This window comes from Mollisia scopiformis (assembly GCF_001500285.1).
Source record: "Mollisia scopiformis unplaced genomic scaffold LY89scaffold_14, whole genome shotgun sequence".
In the NCBI taxonomy this organism is placed as follows: Eukaryota; Fungi; Ascomycota; class Leotiomycetes; order Helotiales; family Mollisiaceae; genus Mollisia; species Mollisia scopiformis.
The window spans coordinates 808,987-824,873 of NW_017263594.1; the positions used below are offsets into that span (position 1 = coordinate 808,987).

The window sequence follows — 15,887 nt, forward strand, 5'->3', positions numbered from 1 at the left end:
GCTTTTTATACTATGCGGGGGGTGGGGGAGCGGAAGCTATTTGCGTGAATAAAGAAATTACTCTCCAACCTCCGTCGATTCACTGTTAAGAATCGGCAAGCTATACAAAGGCTCCCAAGACGAGGCTTCCGCTGCAAGGGTATATATACCAGTGGACATTTTGAAATAGATATTCTCTTCTGTGTTGCTCGAAACTACACACAAAATATCGATCCAGGGTGCGCCGGGCGCATTCAGGATTTTTATTCCCTAAAGCCCAGTTTATGCAAGCCTCTGAGCAGGGCAAGATGCGTGCATGTTTGCTACTCTGTATTGACGACAGTTGAAGCAGTTGTTGTCAATCTTTTTCTTTCTCCGTTTAGGCTTCTATGATTGCGACTTATTTAAGACTTGTTAAAGATAGCAACTCCTTTAGCACCCCTTCACTGCCGAGATTGCTTGAATAATTGAACAGGACTGTCGCCAGACTTTTCTGGAAAGTTGTCTGCTTCTGCGACGATCTTCCCGGTGCTGTACTAGTCGGCAACATATCTCTGGAGTTGAGGTGTTGACTTGGAATCTTCTAGCAACTTGAAATCTATTTATGCATCTCCTTGTTTATACGGAGGTACTTCTTGTTTCAGGCATCAAGTGCGCCTTACCTTTGTGAATTGGATCATGGCGTGAATATTGATAGAAAATTGGATTGAATGAGGGATTTCGATTAGAGCCCACTAGTGCCAAGTTATCTTCTATACATGTATTAGACTAGGTATAGTATGTGTTGAAAACCTAATTAATCGACGACTCTTCGGGTGAGGAGGCCTGATCACGTGAATTTCTCCTCAAGTGAATTGATGCACCTGACTGCACCTCTTTACCAACACTATCTTGTACTGCCAACTGGCTACAATACATTTGATGGATTGGTGCTTGTCGATCGAAGCCAAGCAACTTACCTTTACGAGCACGAAGTAGATATACTACGCAGTCACGTGTTTGCTGCTGGTCTCCTTGTTGGGCCCGTTTGGGCAAGTTATTTCCCAACTCCGTCTCTTCTAGAAGCTCTTAAAATAAATTATATATGCGTCAAGTTTTCCGTCTGGGGCTGACCGATGCCCGGCCCAGAAACGCCCCTTTTCGCTTATATTGCCAATTGTAACGCAGTCGCGAGCGAGCTGAAAAGCTTGGTGGCTCAAATTGTCTTAGCCCAGCGCCACACTTGACCCTTCACCGAGAGCCTTGATTTCAAATGTCGATATTACCTCTACTCGAGATCGTCAATCACTGTTTTCATTTTTTCATTTATTGTTTTTGCCAGCAGGGCCTTTGGAGGAGGCAGCAGCTGGAATTCGAGAGTGATATCCTCTACGATGGCAGGATATCAACGATACGAGCAACTTCCCACAACGAGCATTGAGCAGCGAAGCAATTCACCATATCGAAAGCCGGTTGCCCCATTCAACGTCGAACAATCTCTCCCTTTGGAATTGACAAAACTTTCTTTTCGCCAGAGATGGTTCGGTGGACTTCTGTTCACTCTAAGGACTTTGGCTGCGCTCTCAACTTGCATCCTCATCATCAATGTTGGATGGTTCGCTTGGGCGATGAGCAAGTATGGTGCTGAAAATGGCTACGGAACCATTCAAGAAGGCGATTGTGCGGCGACGAAATCGCTGAATACATGGCTGCATTTGGCAATCAATGCTCTATCCACAGGACTACTTCTTAGTAGCACAGCATTCATGCAACTTGTCAATTCTCCTTCACGAAACGAGATTGATACCGCCCATCAACAACAAAAATGGCTTAGTATCGGCCTTCTCAGTCCTCGAAATTTCTTCGGTGTATCGAGAAAGAAAGCAATTCTTTGCATCATACTTGCTCTGAGCTCACTTCCATTCCATCTACTATACAACTCGGTCATATTCGCGTCTCTGTCGGCAAATGATTACTACTGGGCAGTAGTTACGGAAGGCTTCCTCACTGGCGATTCATTTAACCTCACTGCCGCGGAGGAGAGCGGACCAGTTTCTCAATTTCCTTTGTACGGAGCTGACAACATCACTTACGACGGACCCGTTGCGCAGCAAGTTCTTGACGCCTACACCAGTATGCAACAGAATGCTAGTACCTACGATCGTCTTGACTTAGCTGCGTGCCTTCAGACATATACCAGCCGACTCCTTGTTGATCGTCGCGATCTTCTCCTCGTGACTACAGATCAAAACAGCACGAACTCCATCCTGGCTTTCTACTCTTCGGAAATCAGCAGTGAGGGTAGCGATGATCCAATCAACTGGATTTGTTCAAATAATCCAAACACGGATCGATCTTCCTGCGATCCGAGTCCATTCCTCAAAGATCCATCATCGTGGACCGTTTATGGCCATCCAATTTCGTACTGCTTGAGCGAAAAGGCGCCGGAACCATGTTCAGTGAAGTTCAGTTCCGGCATCGCGATTGCAGTCATCATCTGCAACATCATTAAAGTGTCTGCAATGTTCTTCATTCTTTGGAACATCGACATCTCAAGCACCGTAACTTGTACCGGCGACGCAATTGCATCTTTTCTGAGTAAAGAGGATCAATACACCGGGAACATGACCATGGCGAGCAGGCGCGACTTCAACAAACGCGGCTGGTATAGTGGACAACTCAGCAGCCCACCACGACGATGGGGAGGTGCAGCAAGCAGAGGCCGTTGGTGTACCACAATTTTCATAATGATCTTGGCTATTGTCGTGGTAGTGATTGTGCTCGCAGCCGCTCTGTCATCGGCTAGTATCAAAGGCTACAGTACCTCAATCAGCTCTCTCTGGAGTCTGGGAATTGGTACCGTCAACCCAGAACTTCTAGCTTTCTCCGACAATGCTGGGACGCCAGCTACCATGGCTCTCCTGGCCAATGTTCCGCAGCTCATCCTCGCTTTCATATACTTAGTCTACAACGCCATGTTTAGACTATTGTTTTCAGCTCAGGATTATGCCCTCTTTGCCTTCTCGCCTCAGTGTCTCATGGTCAGCACTCCGCGAGGGAAGCAGCGCGGAACTTGGTTCCTCGGCTTCCCATTCTTTTGGGCGGGTCCAATGCTCGTCCTGCAGACTTTCCTCCATTGGTTCGTATCCCAATCATTTTTCGTGGTACAAATTTCTGTTTTCGACGAGTATGGAGTCCTGGATAATGATTTTGCATCTATCTCGAATTGCGGCTTTTCACCTGTTTCTATTATTTGTGCAATCATTGTTGCGGGCGTTATGATGATCATTACAGTGGGTCTGGGGTTCAGAAGACTGAAGAAAGGGAGTCCGCCGGCTGTGGGGAACTGTAGTGCTGCTGTTGCGGCTGCATGTCACCCCCCTCTCAGGAGTGAGAGAATGCAGTATAGGAAGTTGACCTGGACTTCGAGATCTTGGGGATCTGGTGTCTTTCAGGGCTTTCTAACGCCAACTGAACCGTAACTTCATGTTTCACTCGAGTCTTTCGATTTTGAGAATGCCATTTTGTAAATTGATATGCATTGCTCCTTGTTTCCAGAGTGATGATTCGTTACTAAAATCACCTCACAACTCACCTGATGGGAGACTTCATTCCCGCGATGTCTAGTCCTCTCAGTAGATGCATATCTTGGAATTGTCCCTTCAAACATAGATGTAGCAAAAGCTCCCATTATTGCCTCCAATGTTAGTCAACATATCCCATGTCATCACTGGTTTAGCTGTCCACTTAAGGTCCACAGTGTCGTTGAGAGGAGCATTTCCAGGAAGCACATTCATACGATTGTCAGGGTCTTGCATTTGCCAAATCCACCAAATGCGGTCAATCATTCCATGGTGCAAGTAGAAGACGGGATCACCTGGAGACGAAAAGAAGTCCTAACAAGTGTCAGAGAAGTATAATAAAGACAACGGGAAATGGAACGAATTACCCCTCCTGGATCGCCACCAATTGTGTAATGACCTCCCATATGCACACCCCAATCATTCTTGGCAGGCGTCCCCAACATGACGTTCTCGAGGTCATCTGCTGTCTTGGCTTGCGTGATAAGAGCATAGGTATAGTTGGCAGTTGTGACAGCGGCAGCATACTTATTCACATCGCGTCTCAGACATCGAGGGTTGGAGCCGAATCCATCGGCTTGAGGATTATCCGGGATATTCGAAACGATCTTTCCGAGAGGGCCGAGGCTTACAGTCATGCTATACAAGATCAATTTCGTGTACTTGCAATGGATTTATCCAACACACTTACTTCTTGAATGGGCCCGTCGTCACGCAACCACCGCCTCCAGCTGATGGAATCATGTCGTAGGGCTTTGAGAAGCCCATTGCGGGTATGCCAGGATAGACACTCGGAGCACCGTTGCCACCCATGCTAGAATCGTTGCCGTTGAAGAGCGGTGAGTTGATTGGGTCATCTGCAGTCCGAGCCCAGTTCCAGTACTGAACTTCATATCAGGGATCATATCCTGTGTACCTCCAGAATTTTCCCGCAATGATAAACTTACAGGCTGGTAGCCAGTATATCCGCACTCCTCACGAAGAGCTTTCTCATATGCCCAGATGAATAATCGATGCGCCGGGAATAGATGTTCCTTTGCATCTCTAGATTAGCAAAAACACATCTAATAATCTTAGGAAGACTGAACTTACCGTTGAATGAAGCTCAAAAGCCAAGGTCTCGTGTGTTGCAACGAAATCATCGTAGCGGTTCAGAGCACCTGGGTATTTATCTCTGGGAGACTTTGGGGGCTTGGACTGGAGACAGAGTACCGCTTTGGTGTATTCCTTTCTCTGTGCTTCAGGCATATCACTCCTTCACGCCTGATTAGTTTGACACTTGTTTTGACTTCTGTAAAGGGAGTTGCCCGTAGCTTATCAGAATTGAAAATGAGATGTTTACCATTCCAGTCTTTTGATAGCGGTCTCGAGAGTGCACCCCGACTTTGAAGGATGTTTCGCAAGATAGGCTTCAAATTTGGCCAAGCTGGCATCCTGGAGTTTGTCTACCTCATCCAGGGGATACGGGCCATCGGACCTCCTAGGCAGGAGTCTCATTAGTTGATGTGCATTACATGACTTACAACAAAAAGTGTCTCACCTGTTAAGACTGAACTTCTTCTCAACTGGACCTGATCTTACAATATTCAGGACAGAAAGAAACAGGAAATAGGTGCGAATGAACATCTTGGCAATGGCAACACTTTCAGCACAGAATGTTGAGGAAGGCGCTCCTGCCAATTCAAATCAGGAATATGTCTGGTATCATACCTGTGGATGGGAATCCTTCTATAATACAGTTTCGCATTCATAAACTCAGAGTAGCAGAGGAATTTCAAATGCCGAGCACTGCGTTTTATCAATGAGGCTGAAGGTCAGCATATGCGACAAGACAAGAGCGATCGACTTGATGCATATAATTGTGATTGGAAATGCATTGTTGAATCCTGAATTGCCTATTGAGAGGAATGTGGTTGGACTGGTTGTTGAAATGGCAGATGGGTTTCTTGGATATAAATTTAGGCTTATGGGTGCCAAGCAGACTGGGAAGTGGACAGGGGGAGCTTTGCCCCACATCATACTCGGCATATTGTAGATGCATGAGAAACAATTTATTTACGACTATTGTGTATAGTTTTGTTTAAGTAAGAAGTGCCGATTGGCTCTCCCTATTCTTGATGGTCATTGGACTCTTTAACAAAAGGTTGCTCGGCGGGCATACAAGAGCTACTACTTAGGAAGTCAAGCGAGATAAAAGGGGGGGGTCGGATCACGTGTGCTGTGGCTTACGTAGGTAATTTTTAAGACTCCAGACAGTGCGATCCAAGTATGTATACGTGTACTCATTATACTATGAAGACTTACAATTGTTCCCAGGGCTAGGCCGAGCCCACATGTTTAGAACCTTCGATGAGTAATCCCAGTGGTTCTCGATACTGGAAGCTCGCCGGGCTCAATATCGCTATCATCACTCTCATCTTCTGTCATACCTCTTCCTCGTTTCTCTGGCCCAATCGCTGCCATGACGATAACATACGCAAACATAGCCCCTGTAAGAGCGCAAATCGGGATTCGGTAATCATAATGCTGTGTGCCGCTTCCATCAGATGGTAGCGGGTAGCGGAGTCCCAGAGTTTCTATGATTGTGTTGCAAGGTGACGCGATTAGAACTCCAAGCTGATACGATGTTCCAACAACGAATGTACGAAACGCTGGTGGCGACAATTCGATGAGGTGGATAGGAACGATACCCCACACTCCTTGAACACAGAATTGCTCGAAAAATGCAGTCGCGTAGACTCCATGTCCTGATGTAAAGCCATAAGGGTATATCAGTGCTCCACCCAGAAAGCATGTTGCGATAATTGAGAGGCGGCGGCCGAAGAATTGGCTGCAGTAACCTGTGAGGGAGGACCCGATCATTCCTCCAAGACTGCCGATAACTTGTACAAGGGTAGCATGAGATACAGAATACCCGTAAGTGAACTTGAGGACCGTGGGGTAAATATCCTGAGTGTTATGAGACTATAGATATTTGTCAGATAGGATTCAAGCTGCTTTGCTGCAGAAGACAGGAAGCACCTACACAATAAGCCATTCCAGCCAGCATGAATGAGAGATAAAGTAAGAGAAACCAGTGATTCTTCATAGCCAAGGAGACTTCGGATGCTGCAACTTTGATGTTTTGTCGTTGACTCCGAAATGCCCTTCTTGATTGAAACGCGTCCGTCTCAGAGAGACAAAGACGGAAGATGATGAGTAGAATTGGCGGGCATGCTCCAAACCAAAACAACGGACGCCAACCGTACTTGGTATGGTTTTTGAATGCTCTGTAGAAGATCGAGGCCAATATATATCCAAATGGGTATCCTGCCTGATACAATCCACTGAATAATCCTCTAGCTGCTTCTGGGCAATCTTCTAGAGCAGTAGCTGCTGCGTTACCATAGATACCACCCATTGCAACCCCAAACAAAGCTCTGACTGTGACAAACTGAGCAAAGGTCTGCGTAAATCCTGTAGCCAAGACAAAGACAATGAGCAGACAGCAATCTGCAATGAATGGCCATTTGCGCCCATATCTATCAGCGAGACCGCCAAAGATAATTCCTCCAATGGGTCGTGTCATGAGAGCAAAAGTTACGGCGTAGGTCATTTGTTGCTCTGTTTTGTTGAATGTTGCCGGAAAGTCAGGATAACTGAGAGTAACGGAGTGGAAATCGAAGGCATCCCAACTCCAAGCAAAGAATCCGAGCTTGGTCAGATCGTTAGCGATATATTCGCAAGCGTCATAATCTGCAACTCACAAGCCAACAAGCCCATTGTCTTTTGTTGAGCAAAGCAAGCAGTTTCAATGGGTTAACAATCGGGTCCTTCGCTGGCTGAAGAGTTTTTAAACGATTCTGAAGATAGGCACGAGTCGACAACATGATTGAGTTTGAATTGTCCTTGTGTTCTACATGGGAATTGGAAGTCATAGAAGTATGGCAGTCTTAACGGGCGAGGCGCGCAGACCAGAATCTGCCTTGCCGTCCATGGCTTTTATCATGCAGCGACAAAATGGGATGTATCAGATTTTCCGGCACGACAGCCTCACTTGAGCGAACTCAAGGCTTGGCGCATGATAAAATGCACAACTGATTGGATGGATCTCAAAAATTGTAGCACTTTGTGTTCTATTGGTACCTCAATTGGGCGAGTCGCTAGCGAACGCCACAAGCCCGATGGTACGCAGCACAGCCCCAGCCATGGTCACACGAACAATCCAGCTCACCGTTATCATATTACGCGGCAGCCTTGCATTGAAATGCTCCAGTTCTCAGACTTGAAGTGGTTCTTGACCCTCTCTGGACACAAGGGAAACCATGAAGTGGGCCATTCATCTCGAGAATGCCGCTTAACATTCAGTTTGCGTTTCTCGGCAACGGCCATAACTACTTCATCAGGGTTATCAGAGTCAGTGAGAATGGACTTCCACAGGAAGGCGAATGTGTTCCAGCCACGTGAGTAGAGTTGCATTTCATAAGAACGAAAGCTCTGATTCTGATCATGTGAGACAGATACGGCCTTCCAAAGTCATTCGACTCAAAGTACAAGAAGAAGTCATACTCTAAGTACTTCCTATTCAATATTCGCGGGCATGACTTTCTTTCTCATTGCGGTCAATGGACGAACGCCAACGGCAAAGTTGGCTATCTCGAGACCTCGTCAACTGCAATCTCAGAACTGGCCCAACTTGAGCCCCTGAGAATAGACAACGAGAAGAATGGCTACGATGGATCAGAAATGATCATTAGTTTTGGGCCAAGAGCCTCCAGCTTCTTTGCAGATGTTACTGCCCCGGCCCTGAAAAGATATAAATCATCGAATTTGCCATTGGGATTAGAAGACGAAATCCAGAAGAATATGAGTGTCCAAGGATATGGAAATATTTACGAGGTCATGATAAATCCAGCTACTTCCAGTGAAAAGGAAGATGGCTGGGTTATATTATACGCCGAAGGAAAGAAGTTTGCGTTTGGGGGAGCCTTGCCGCATAGGCTTAAAGAAGTACTGAAAGAAGCTAAGGAGGCCAAGAAAGGGACTTTCCTACGCCCAAAGGATAACTCCATTCATGTGAGCCTGTGCTACTTATTTTCCATAATGAGTATTTCTAATGAATCGTAGCGTATCTATCTCAACCATCAGAATCCGGACGAGTATGTCCTTCTTTTCAATGACGGCCGTTGTCATGCAAGTCTCCACAAAGACTTCCGAGACGATCTAGAAGAAGTGGTATCATTGTGGGCCACGGGAAATGGATTACCAAATTTTGCATTCGACTTCATTTCATCCTGCGCTTGTCCAAAATTCAGCCAGACTTTACAAAATGCCTCCTACTACTCCAAGAGAGGGATGTTCCACCTTGCAAAGTCGAACGTGGATTTGGCCCTCAAATATCTTCGAGCAGCTGCCGACGAAGATGAGACTAGTAAAGATATACACGATAATCTCGCTATAGCAATTATGGCCATGCGGAGAAAAAGAGGAACGGACGAGATCTTAGAAGCCAGAATCAACCATCGATCGGTCCACGCGCGAAGGCATAGACCACGGAGACTAGAACACCAAGACGAGGATACATTATTCAGAGATGAATACATGTGGATTCTTGACGAAGGTTATGATGTTGACGAACTCGAAGAGAAGCTGGTTAATCTGCAAAAACAAAAGGCAGATGAGTGGTCCTATGACAAAGCTGTGGCGGGAGTGATCCACGAGGTTGGATCGCCAGTACGCTCAAGCACGAAAGCAGAAGGTGAACCTTACGAACTCGAGGGCGTTGAGCTCGCGCATGAAATGTCGGCGGCGCAGTATTCCAGAGAAACAGAATTTGGGATTGATGGGAAAGAAATTAGCATGAGTGCGAAAGGATCCGAGAAGAAATTGAGGTTTCCATTCAGACTGGGAAATAGATTACGAAAGGGCAAGAGATAACAAAGTGAATTATTTGAGTAGGACTTGCTACTGAGCAATGATGGTTCATTCTAGTGAGCTGAGAACTAGGAAGTAGAATCTCATATAGCTGGGTTAGCTCGGGGGGAGTCGAGGATGCATGTGGGGCCCAAGCAAGGACAGAGTTAGAAAACGAGAACTCGATATCCTTGAGGGATGATGAAAGATCCTCGCGCTAAGCAAACCTAGTGTCATATACATACACAAATTAGGGATTCGAAAGAAAAAGAGTAGACCAGATCCTCTATCAAGATTCCTTTGCCCACTGCTTCCCACTCCAAAGCCCTCCTGTAGTCCATAGCCAATAGTCTCGCCCCTTAATCAACCACACAAGAAAGCTAGGAAGTGCATACCCCATCGCAGCGCCAACACCCTTGCTTTTTCCAATCGGCACCATCTGTGTCTCGCGAGTGTCGTCCTCAAACTTGCGATCCTCACTTACTTCGGTCTCCTTCTTCCCAGCTGCTAACAATAGATCACGCTTGATATTGGCACCAAGAACTGGAATGGCGTTGAGAATAAGATGTACAGCGGGCCGAGCATAAGATGCAACATCTCCAACGGCATAGATTCGTGGGCCAGCTTTGTCAACTCTCAAGGTCGAAGAATTGGTTTCGATGCGACCATCTACCATCAAAAGTGACTTGTCAATGAAACTGGTATTTGGTCTTGTACCGAAAGCAGGAATGTAGAGATCGGCCTCTAGTGTCTTTCCATCATCAAGCATCACCACCGCTTTGCTGGTAAGGACGGTATTCTCAGTTCCTGCTCCTTCGGGTGTAATGCTCTTCACTCGTATATTCTTGATGACCTTCGCCCCAACTTGAGCAAGATACTTCTCAGCCTTGTTAGCGATACTAAGTCGTAGACTTGGAAGTATCTTCGAGTCGGAAGTTACAACTGTGATCGAGACTTTGGGGTTTGTAAGCGTCGAGTTGAACCATCCTGCTCGACCGTTGAGATACTCTCCAAGTTCGCCTGCTGCTTCAACTCCAGCCGGACCCCCACCAGCAATGACGATGCTCTTTGCTGTTGGAAGCGCTTTCCGAAACTCGATCCAGCTGGACTTTAGAAATTGTTCGTCTCGGTTGAGACTCAACAGAGGTGACGGTGTAGAAGCACCGGTTGCAATGACAAGAGCGTGGAAGGCGATGGCTTCTGGAGTGCCACTCGCCAATGTGATTTCGACATTTCGATTGGTATGATCCAGCTTGATGGCAGTACCTTGTACGAATCCGAAGGACTCTTTTGGGTATTGTTCGAATTGCTTGGGGATGCTAATGAAAAGCTTCTCTTGATTGAACATTGCATCTGAGATCATTGCGCGGGGGCAAGCGGGTCGACATAGAGCTTGCGATGAAGTGCTGACGATGACGACTTGGTATGAATCCTTCTCAGGAAGCTGAGGGAGAGCATGCTTGAGGAGGTAGTGGGCAGTAGATACGCCCCCGTATGAGCCTCCGAGGACAACGATGTTCTTTCGGGGATCTGAAGTCATCTCGAAAGTTCGAGGAGGGTGTCGTAAATGCGCAGTGTTATCGAATATTCGCTCATGAAGACGTGCATACAATGCCTTTATATGTTGAGATGATGTCGTGGTGATCGCTCTGAGACATGACTTATCAGAAGCGAAATTGCAAGACACTGAATGTCAGCCTGTCGGTTCATAGTAGAAAATCCGAAGTGCGAGGGCTTGCATTGTCATTGGCTGTACATAATCTGGAGTCTGAGGTTATTTTGACTCCTGCCTTCGGCTTCAAACTTTCAGCCGAATCGCGAGAGTGCGCCTCAACCTTAAATTATTTTTTGACCTTGTGATTGGTCGACATATCCGAGATGGTAAATATAATTCCCTTTGCACAAGAATTTGTATTCCTACATCATGGGTATCGCTTGGCTTTGAAGGATTGGGAGATTTGCTCTAAGATATCGAATAATGCGTGCCACTATTCTTTTCTTTGAAATCTTCTTCAGTAACAACAATCCTTGCAGCCCCTGAATCATAAGCGAGAATTCTTCATGTTACCGAGGGGCCTACTTATATTGTGTCAGATTTATCTCAAACCTAAAACTATCGTATGCACAGCAATGAGATTCAACAATTTACGAATTGTGCACTCCTGATAGCTTCTAAGTCTGTAGAAAGTAAAGATGGGCATTTTCGGTGAGTAGTGTGGAGATAGGTAAGCAGAGTTTGGGGGAATAGGGGATGGATGGTATGGGCATTTTATTTTTCTGCTTGTACATTGTTTGCTGTCAACTCCCGGAGACATTTTATATAGTCTGTCTGCCACCAGTTACTCTCGTTATGTTGCATCTCACGAGAGCGACCCGAAGAGGCTCAGGATCTGATAGAGGAACTGGTATTTGATAAAGTAAAGGAGGTAGAGAGTGGTTATTAGAGCCTGTCGTTCGTGGATTGTGAGCTCGGGGGGGTATATTCACGTGCACTGAGAAAACAGGGTAAATTCAACCAGGCACCCGATTACCACCACCAAGTTTTAAGAATTACGCAGTCAACACTGTCCCCTCCAGCAAAGGCTCTTGGAGAATTATCAACTTTGATAGCTTACTTCGATCTTGAAACATTAGGGGAAGTCATATCTCAGGCTCGCGCCACAGCGCTGATGGTAGAGGCCGAGACTGTGTTTGAACGTGCTACTCTAACATACTAATTGGAATGGACGCGTGGTACTTGGGTGTTCAAATTTTTCCCTCTGATCATGCAAGAATTTCGCGAGCGTGTTACAGAGAGCAGGACTGATAGTTCTTCGGCCAAGGAGACCCGCATGATCGAGAGCATACTTTGGGTCGACGGTGCCGAAAATTCAGACGTACCTGAGTTTGAAGTATCGCCGGGCTCGATCCGTACAAGTACCATCAAAAAAAGCGGGAAAAGGACAAAGCATAGTCAGAACATTTTGGCAGAGATTACGATTGCGGAAGAGTCCAGCACATCGAACATGAAAGCTGTAGACGTGGTTTGAATTTTCAACGAGGTGAAAACGATGAGAACATGCAGTAGGCCTTTTCTCTCTTCTAGAAGTATTTGCCTTTAGTTAAGCAGTAGAGGTAACGAAATCCAAAGATGACAACTGGTACGACGGCTGCGTGAGGCCATGATCAAATGCATCGTCCTGAGTGGAATCCCCAGCGTGATGGAAGCAATTGCTTCAGTTGCTGCAGTAGAGCAAGACCAAGACCAAGATCATAGCATACTCAGGTGAAGAGGCATTCTCATCGCACGTTGGGGTCGTTCGACGCTCGCTAATGTACTGCTAGGCAGCATGGCGAGTCAGACCAGGTCCTTCATCGCCGCGGCGTCGATGTACTAGATACCTTGTTTAGAGATGACAGCATAATAATTGGTTTAACGCTTGGATCTCACAAGGAAATATGTATGCTACGGTTGATGGGCTGCTTTTCAGGAAGTTGTTAGCTGATTCAACAATATAGCATGGATCTCGATTCATTTATCATACGGATACTTCCTCGCCGAGCATCGAATCCTTGATATTGTTGAGACAGAGCTGGTTGTTTTGCCAGCTATCATGGCGCAAAACCTAAGAGAGCCGACTCGCTGGCATATCCGGGCATGTATGAGGGTGGGGTTGACACGGGATGAGATCAAGAATATTCAAGAGGCTACTCGGCTCATTGCTAGACACGCAGGTCTAGGTCTAGAGGACGCGGAGAGCGTTGAGGACGTCGAAGATCCATAAATAGGTTAGTGAGGTAGTGCACCTCGGGCTAGTAGGACTAAGCAGAACAAATAGGATCAAGACCACCCCTCACGACTGAATATTCTATTGATGATATGTACCTTAGCAGCGTGACCTGCTGAATTGTGGAGCTGTCCACAGGCTGTGGAAATTCCACACGTTATCACAAAATCTACTTACTAATCAGACTTTCAGCAAGGCAACTGCAAAATAATTATTGGTAAACTGTTTTTCTTATTCTAGTTCTATATTCATATGCTTGATTACATCTTCAATACTCCAAGAACTTCAAACGTTCTTGTTAATGTAGAACTATCCATGCTAGCTACAAATCCAAGGCTCACTTGTCCTCGTGTTTCCAGATAACTGTCCAGAGTGCCAGGTCCTCGATGAAGTCCTTAAGGTCTTGCAAGTTTTTGTCAGAACTTGCCAGTGTCCGCTGGAAGTGTTTATAGGCGGGATCGTCGGCCGCAGGACTGGGTCAAGAGTGGTGAATTCCTGCTCTTGAAAAAATGAGTGATGTGTTTTCATTCACTCTGAGCTCTGGCTTCATACCTGGTCAAAAAAATGGTTGTAAAGGAGTATATGTACTCAGCTACACCTTCGCCATCGGTAATAGCAGAGAGTTGTGTTGGGACGAGTTAGAAAGGAATCAATGGAAGACAGACCAGACAAAACCGCGGGTGCAAAGATCTACCAATAGATTAGAACACAAACGAACACATGTTCGGGACAGTATTTCAATACTATACAAAGCCTCGAGAGCAATGAACAACTTATCACTTCGCAAAGGTCTATCATCTCAACCCCACAACTTCCCATCTACCAACAACCTCTCCATAGCACCGCTCTCCAGAAAAACAGTGACATCCACACCCCCCTCACTCCAATGTTTCCTCTCCCTCTTTCCAGGCGCTTCCATAACAACAACCAACCCATCGCAAGCCGGCATCGCCGCCTCCACATACCTCAACTCTGCCCCGCCAAAATCAACATCATGAACCCCACTATGCACCCATGTCGTAAGCAAAACATGTTCTCTCCCCAAACAAGCTCTCCATAACCTTTGAGGCGCGACTTCGAAAGCATTATCGTGCAACAGATCTGCGATTTCCTGGGTTCCGAATTTGGCTAATGTTTCTCGGATTGTGGTCGCTACTTGACCTAGTAGTGGAGTTTCTGAGGAAAATTTTGAGGGCAAAAGGATAGCGGCATGGGTGATTGGACTACCCAGGAAGGTATCGGGAAGCGGTGGGTTGGCACGAGCGCGAAGACCGAATGTCATGTCTAGATACGCCTTTGTGCCTTCTGGGAGTTGGCGAGCAACGTTGATGCGAGTCCATACGTGAGCTAACAAAACATCGTGTTTTGAGATCTTGGCCTTTGAATCCTTTGTGGCGAGCTCGTAGATGTGCTGGATTTCAGCAGCAGAGAAGTGAAGAACTCGCTGGGAGCAGGGAGCTTGAGTATCCCATTGTTCCCACGGAATGGGGTCGCTAGGACTCAGTTCCCATGTGGGATCGAGATCCGCAGGGACATCTGTCGGCATTGAAGTTTGTTTGTACCAATCGTATCGATGTTGTGGAAGGGCTCTCGCTCTGTTCTGGATATCTGGATCCGGTATTGAGTTGTCGATATCCCCTGCTGCGAATGAATCGAGGAGTTGAGGATCGAAGATGGGTGATATTGTCGGAATGGGGGACCCCTCGAACATGGACCGAGAGATCAGAGACCAGTATTTGGCAAATTGAGCAAGGCAGACTGCATCTGAAAGGCAATGAGTGATCTCTATTGCGATGGCCGTACTGCCGCACGCGAAAGTCGTGAATTGGATGATGACATTTGGTGCATCTTTATCTTCTGAAATTGCAAGTTGGGTCTCAGGGAAGAGTTGCTTGGAGGGAATATCCAAAGCATCCCAGGCTTTCATCGTAAATATTCGCTGCGAAGCTCTTGGAATGAAATCCAAAAGCTGTCGGTGTGTTGTGGCAGTGACGAATTGAATCCCGATATCAGTAGTAGTGTTATATGTCACCCATATTCGTTGATATCTTTCCGTGTGTTTGCCACTGGGTGTTGGCGTGGTGTAAGAAAGCCGGCCACACCATGGACGATAAGAGTTCAAAGTCTTAGAGAGAGAGGCTTGTAAATGTGAAGCCGATAGAGCGTGCTCTGGATTAGAAGGGGGATCAAAGTACCAGACAGCTGCACATCGTGCAAAGTCAGCAACAGTATTGTCAATGATGGACAAAGGAACCGAAGTTGGCTGCTCAAGGCGCGATTCGGGAAATATATTGACAGTCGAGGAGACTTCCAGGAGAAGAGAATTGGTATCAAACATGATGTAAACAAGGAACGTAAACAGAGACGCTCTTGCAACTTGAACTGTAAAGTATTCTAATGACGGGTATCTCGAAACCTTTATGGAACTCGAGTGGCAGACTACTGCACACCAACCAACAATGGATCAACCGAGCATCTCTTTCTCGGTCGCTCAAAGGAAATGCTTGAGATGACTGAATTCTTGATATTCATGTTATGATTGGCTGATTGAGGATGACTGAGGATTGTTCTAAACAATGCCATAGACCGCGCCTGCAAAAAGGTGAGCCAAGATGAGTCGAAATTCGAGAAGCCACCACCATCTTGGGTGTCGAACTGTCAGAATCTGGAGTCATTCCTAATTAGGAAG

The 15,887-nt window shown here is 46.4% G+C and overlaps 7 protein-coding genes across 7 annotated transcripts; 3 read left to right on the forward strand and 4 right to left on the reverse strand.

Moving 5' to 3' along the window:
* The first annotated feature begins 1,106 nt into the window (after positions 1-1,106).
* Positions 1,107-3,621, forward strand: LY89DRAFT_98157 (uncharacterized protein). The gene has a single exon (XM_018223551.1). It carries the CDS (start codon positions 1,353-1,355, stop codon positions 3,438-3,440), a length of 2,088 nt encoding a protein of 695 aa, XP_018070243.1. The 5' UTR covers positions 1,107-1,352; the 3' UTR covers positions 3,441-3,621.
* On the reverse strand, positions 3,621-5,165 carry LY89DRAFT_697902 (Di-copper centre-containing protein; the record flags this gene model as incomplete). Its single annotated transcript, XM_018216937.1, has 7 exons — positions 3,621-3,854; positions 3,908-4,178; positions 4,231-4,421; positions 4,487-4,573; positions 4,632-4,794; positions 4,882-5,019; positions 5,080-5,165. 7 exons carry the CDS (start codon positions 5,163-5,165, stop codon positions 3,621-3,623), a joined length of 1,170 nt encoding a protein of 389 aa, XP_018070244.1.
* Positions 5,166-5,876: 711 nt separating this feature from the next.
* Positions 5,877-7,408, reverse strand: LY89DRAFT_735036 (sugar transporter family protein; the record flags this gene model as incomplete). Its single annotated transcript, XM_018219967.1, has 3 exons — positions 5,877-6,503; positions 6,565-7,233; positions 7,286-7,408. 3 exons carry the CDS (start codon positions 7,406-7,408, stop codon positions 5,877-5,879), a joined length of 1,419 nt encoding a protein of 472 aa, XP_018070245.1.
* Positions 7,409-7,798: 390 nt separating this feature from the next.
* On the forward strand, positions 7,799-9,717 carry LY89DRAFT_783143 (uncharacterized protein). The gene is made up of 3 exons (XM_018222653.1): positions 7,799-7,981; positions 8,039-8,594; positions 8,646-9,717. Exons 1-3 carry the CDS (start codon positions 7,869-7,871, stop codon positions 9,453-9,455), a joined length of 1,479 nt encoding a protein of 492 aa, XP_018070246.1. The 5' UTR covers positions 7,799-7,868; the 3' UTR covers positions 9,456-9,717.
* Positions 9,588-11,371, reverse strand: LY89DRAFT_98205 (FAD/NAD(P)-binding domain-containing protein). The gene has a single exon (XM_018223553.1). The coding sequence runs from the start codon at positions 10,969-10,971 to the stop codon at positions 9,721-9,723; it is 1,251 nt and encodes a 416-aa protein (XP_018070247.1). The 5' UTR covers positions 10,972-11,371; the 3' UTR covers positions 9,588-9,720.
* Positions 11,372-12,568: 1,197 nt separating this feature from the next.
* Positions 12,569-13,195, forward strand: LY89DRAFT_587326 (uncharacterized protein; the record flags this gene model as incomplete). The annotated part of the gene is made up of 3 exons (XM_018209423.1): positions 12,569-12,696; positions 12,756-12,871; positions 12,930-13,195. Coding segments are annotated over 3 exons (510 nt in total), but the record flags the coding sequence as incomplete, so codon positions are not given.
* A 667-nt stretch (positions 13,196-13,862) lies between these two features.
* LY89DRAFT_98212 (uncharacterized protein) lies at positions 13,863-15,824 on the reverse strand. The gene has a single exon (XM_018223554.1). It carries the CDS (start codon positions 15,534-15,536, stop codon positions 13,998-14,000), a length of 1,539 nt encoding a protein of 512 aa, XP_018070249.1. The 5' UTR covers positions 15,537-15,824; the 3' UTR covers positions 13,863-13,997.
* Positions 15,825-15,887: the final 63 nt, after the last annotated feature.

Excerpts from the sequence above, each read along its gene's own strand:
- LY89DRAFT_98205 (XM_018223553.1), bottom strand. The coding sequence starts at position 10,971 with ATGACTTCAGATCCCCGAAAGAACATCGTTGTCCTCGGAGGCTCATAC.
- LY89DRAFT_783143 (XM_018222653.1), top strand. The coding sequence starts at position 7,869 with ATGCCGCTTAACATTCAGTTTGCGTTTCTCGGCAACGGCCATAACTAC. Across the intron at positions 7,982-8,038 it reads GGCGAATGTGTTCCAGCCAC|ATACGGCCTTCCAAAGTCAT; the intron begins GTGAGTAGAGTT and ends CATGTGAGACAG. Across the intron at positions 8,595-8,645 it reads CAAAGGATAACTCCATTCAT|CGTATCTATCTCAACCATCA; the intron begins GTGAGCCTGTGC and ends AATGAATCGTAG.
- LY89DRAFT_98157 (XM_018223551.1), top strand. The coding sequence starts at position 1,353 with ATGGCAGGATATCAACGATACGAGCAACTTCCCACAACGAGCATTGAG.
- LY89DRAFT_98212 (XM_018223554.1), bottom strand. The coding sequence starts at position 15,536 with ATGTTTGATACCAATTCTCTTCTCCTGGAAGTCTCCTCGACTGTCAAT.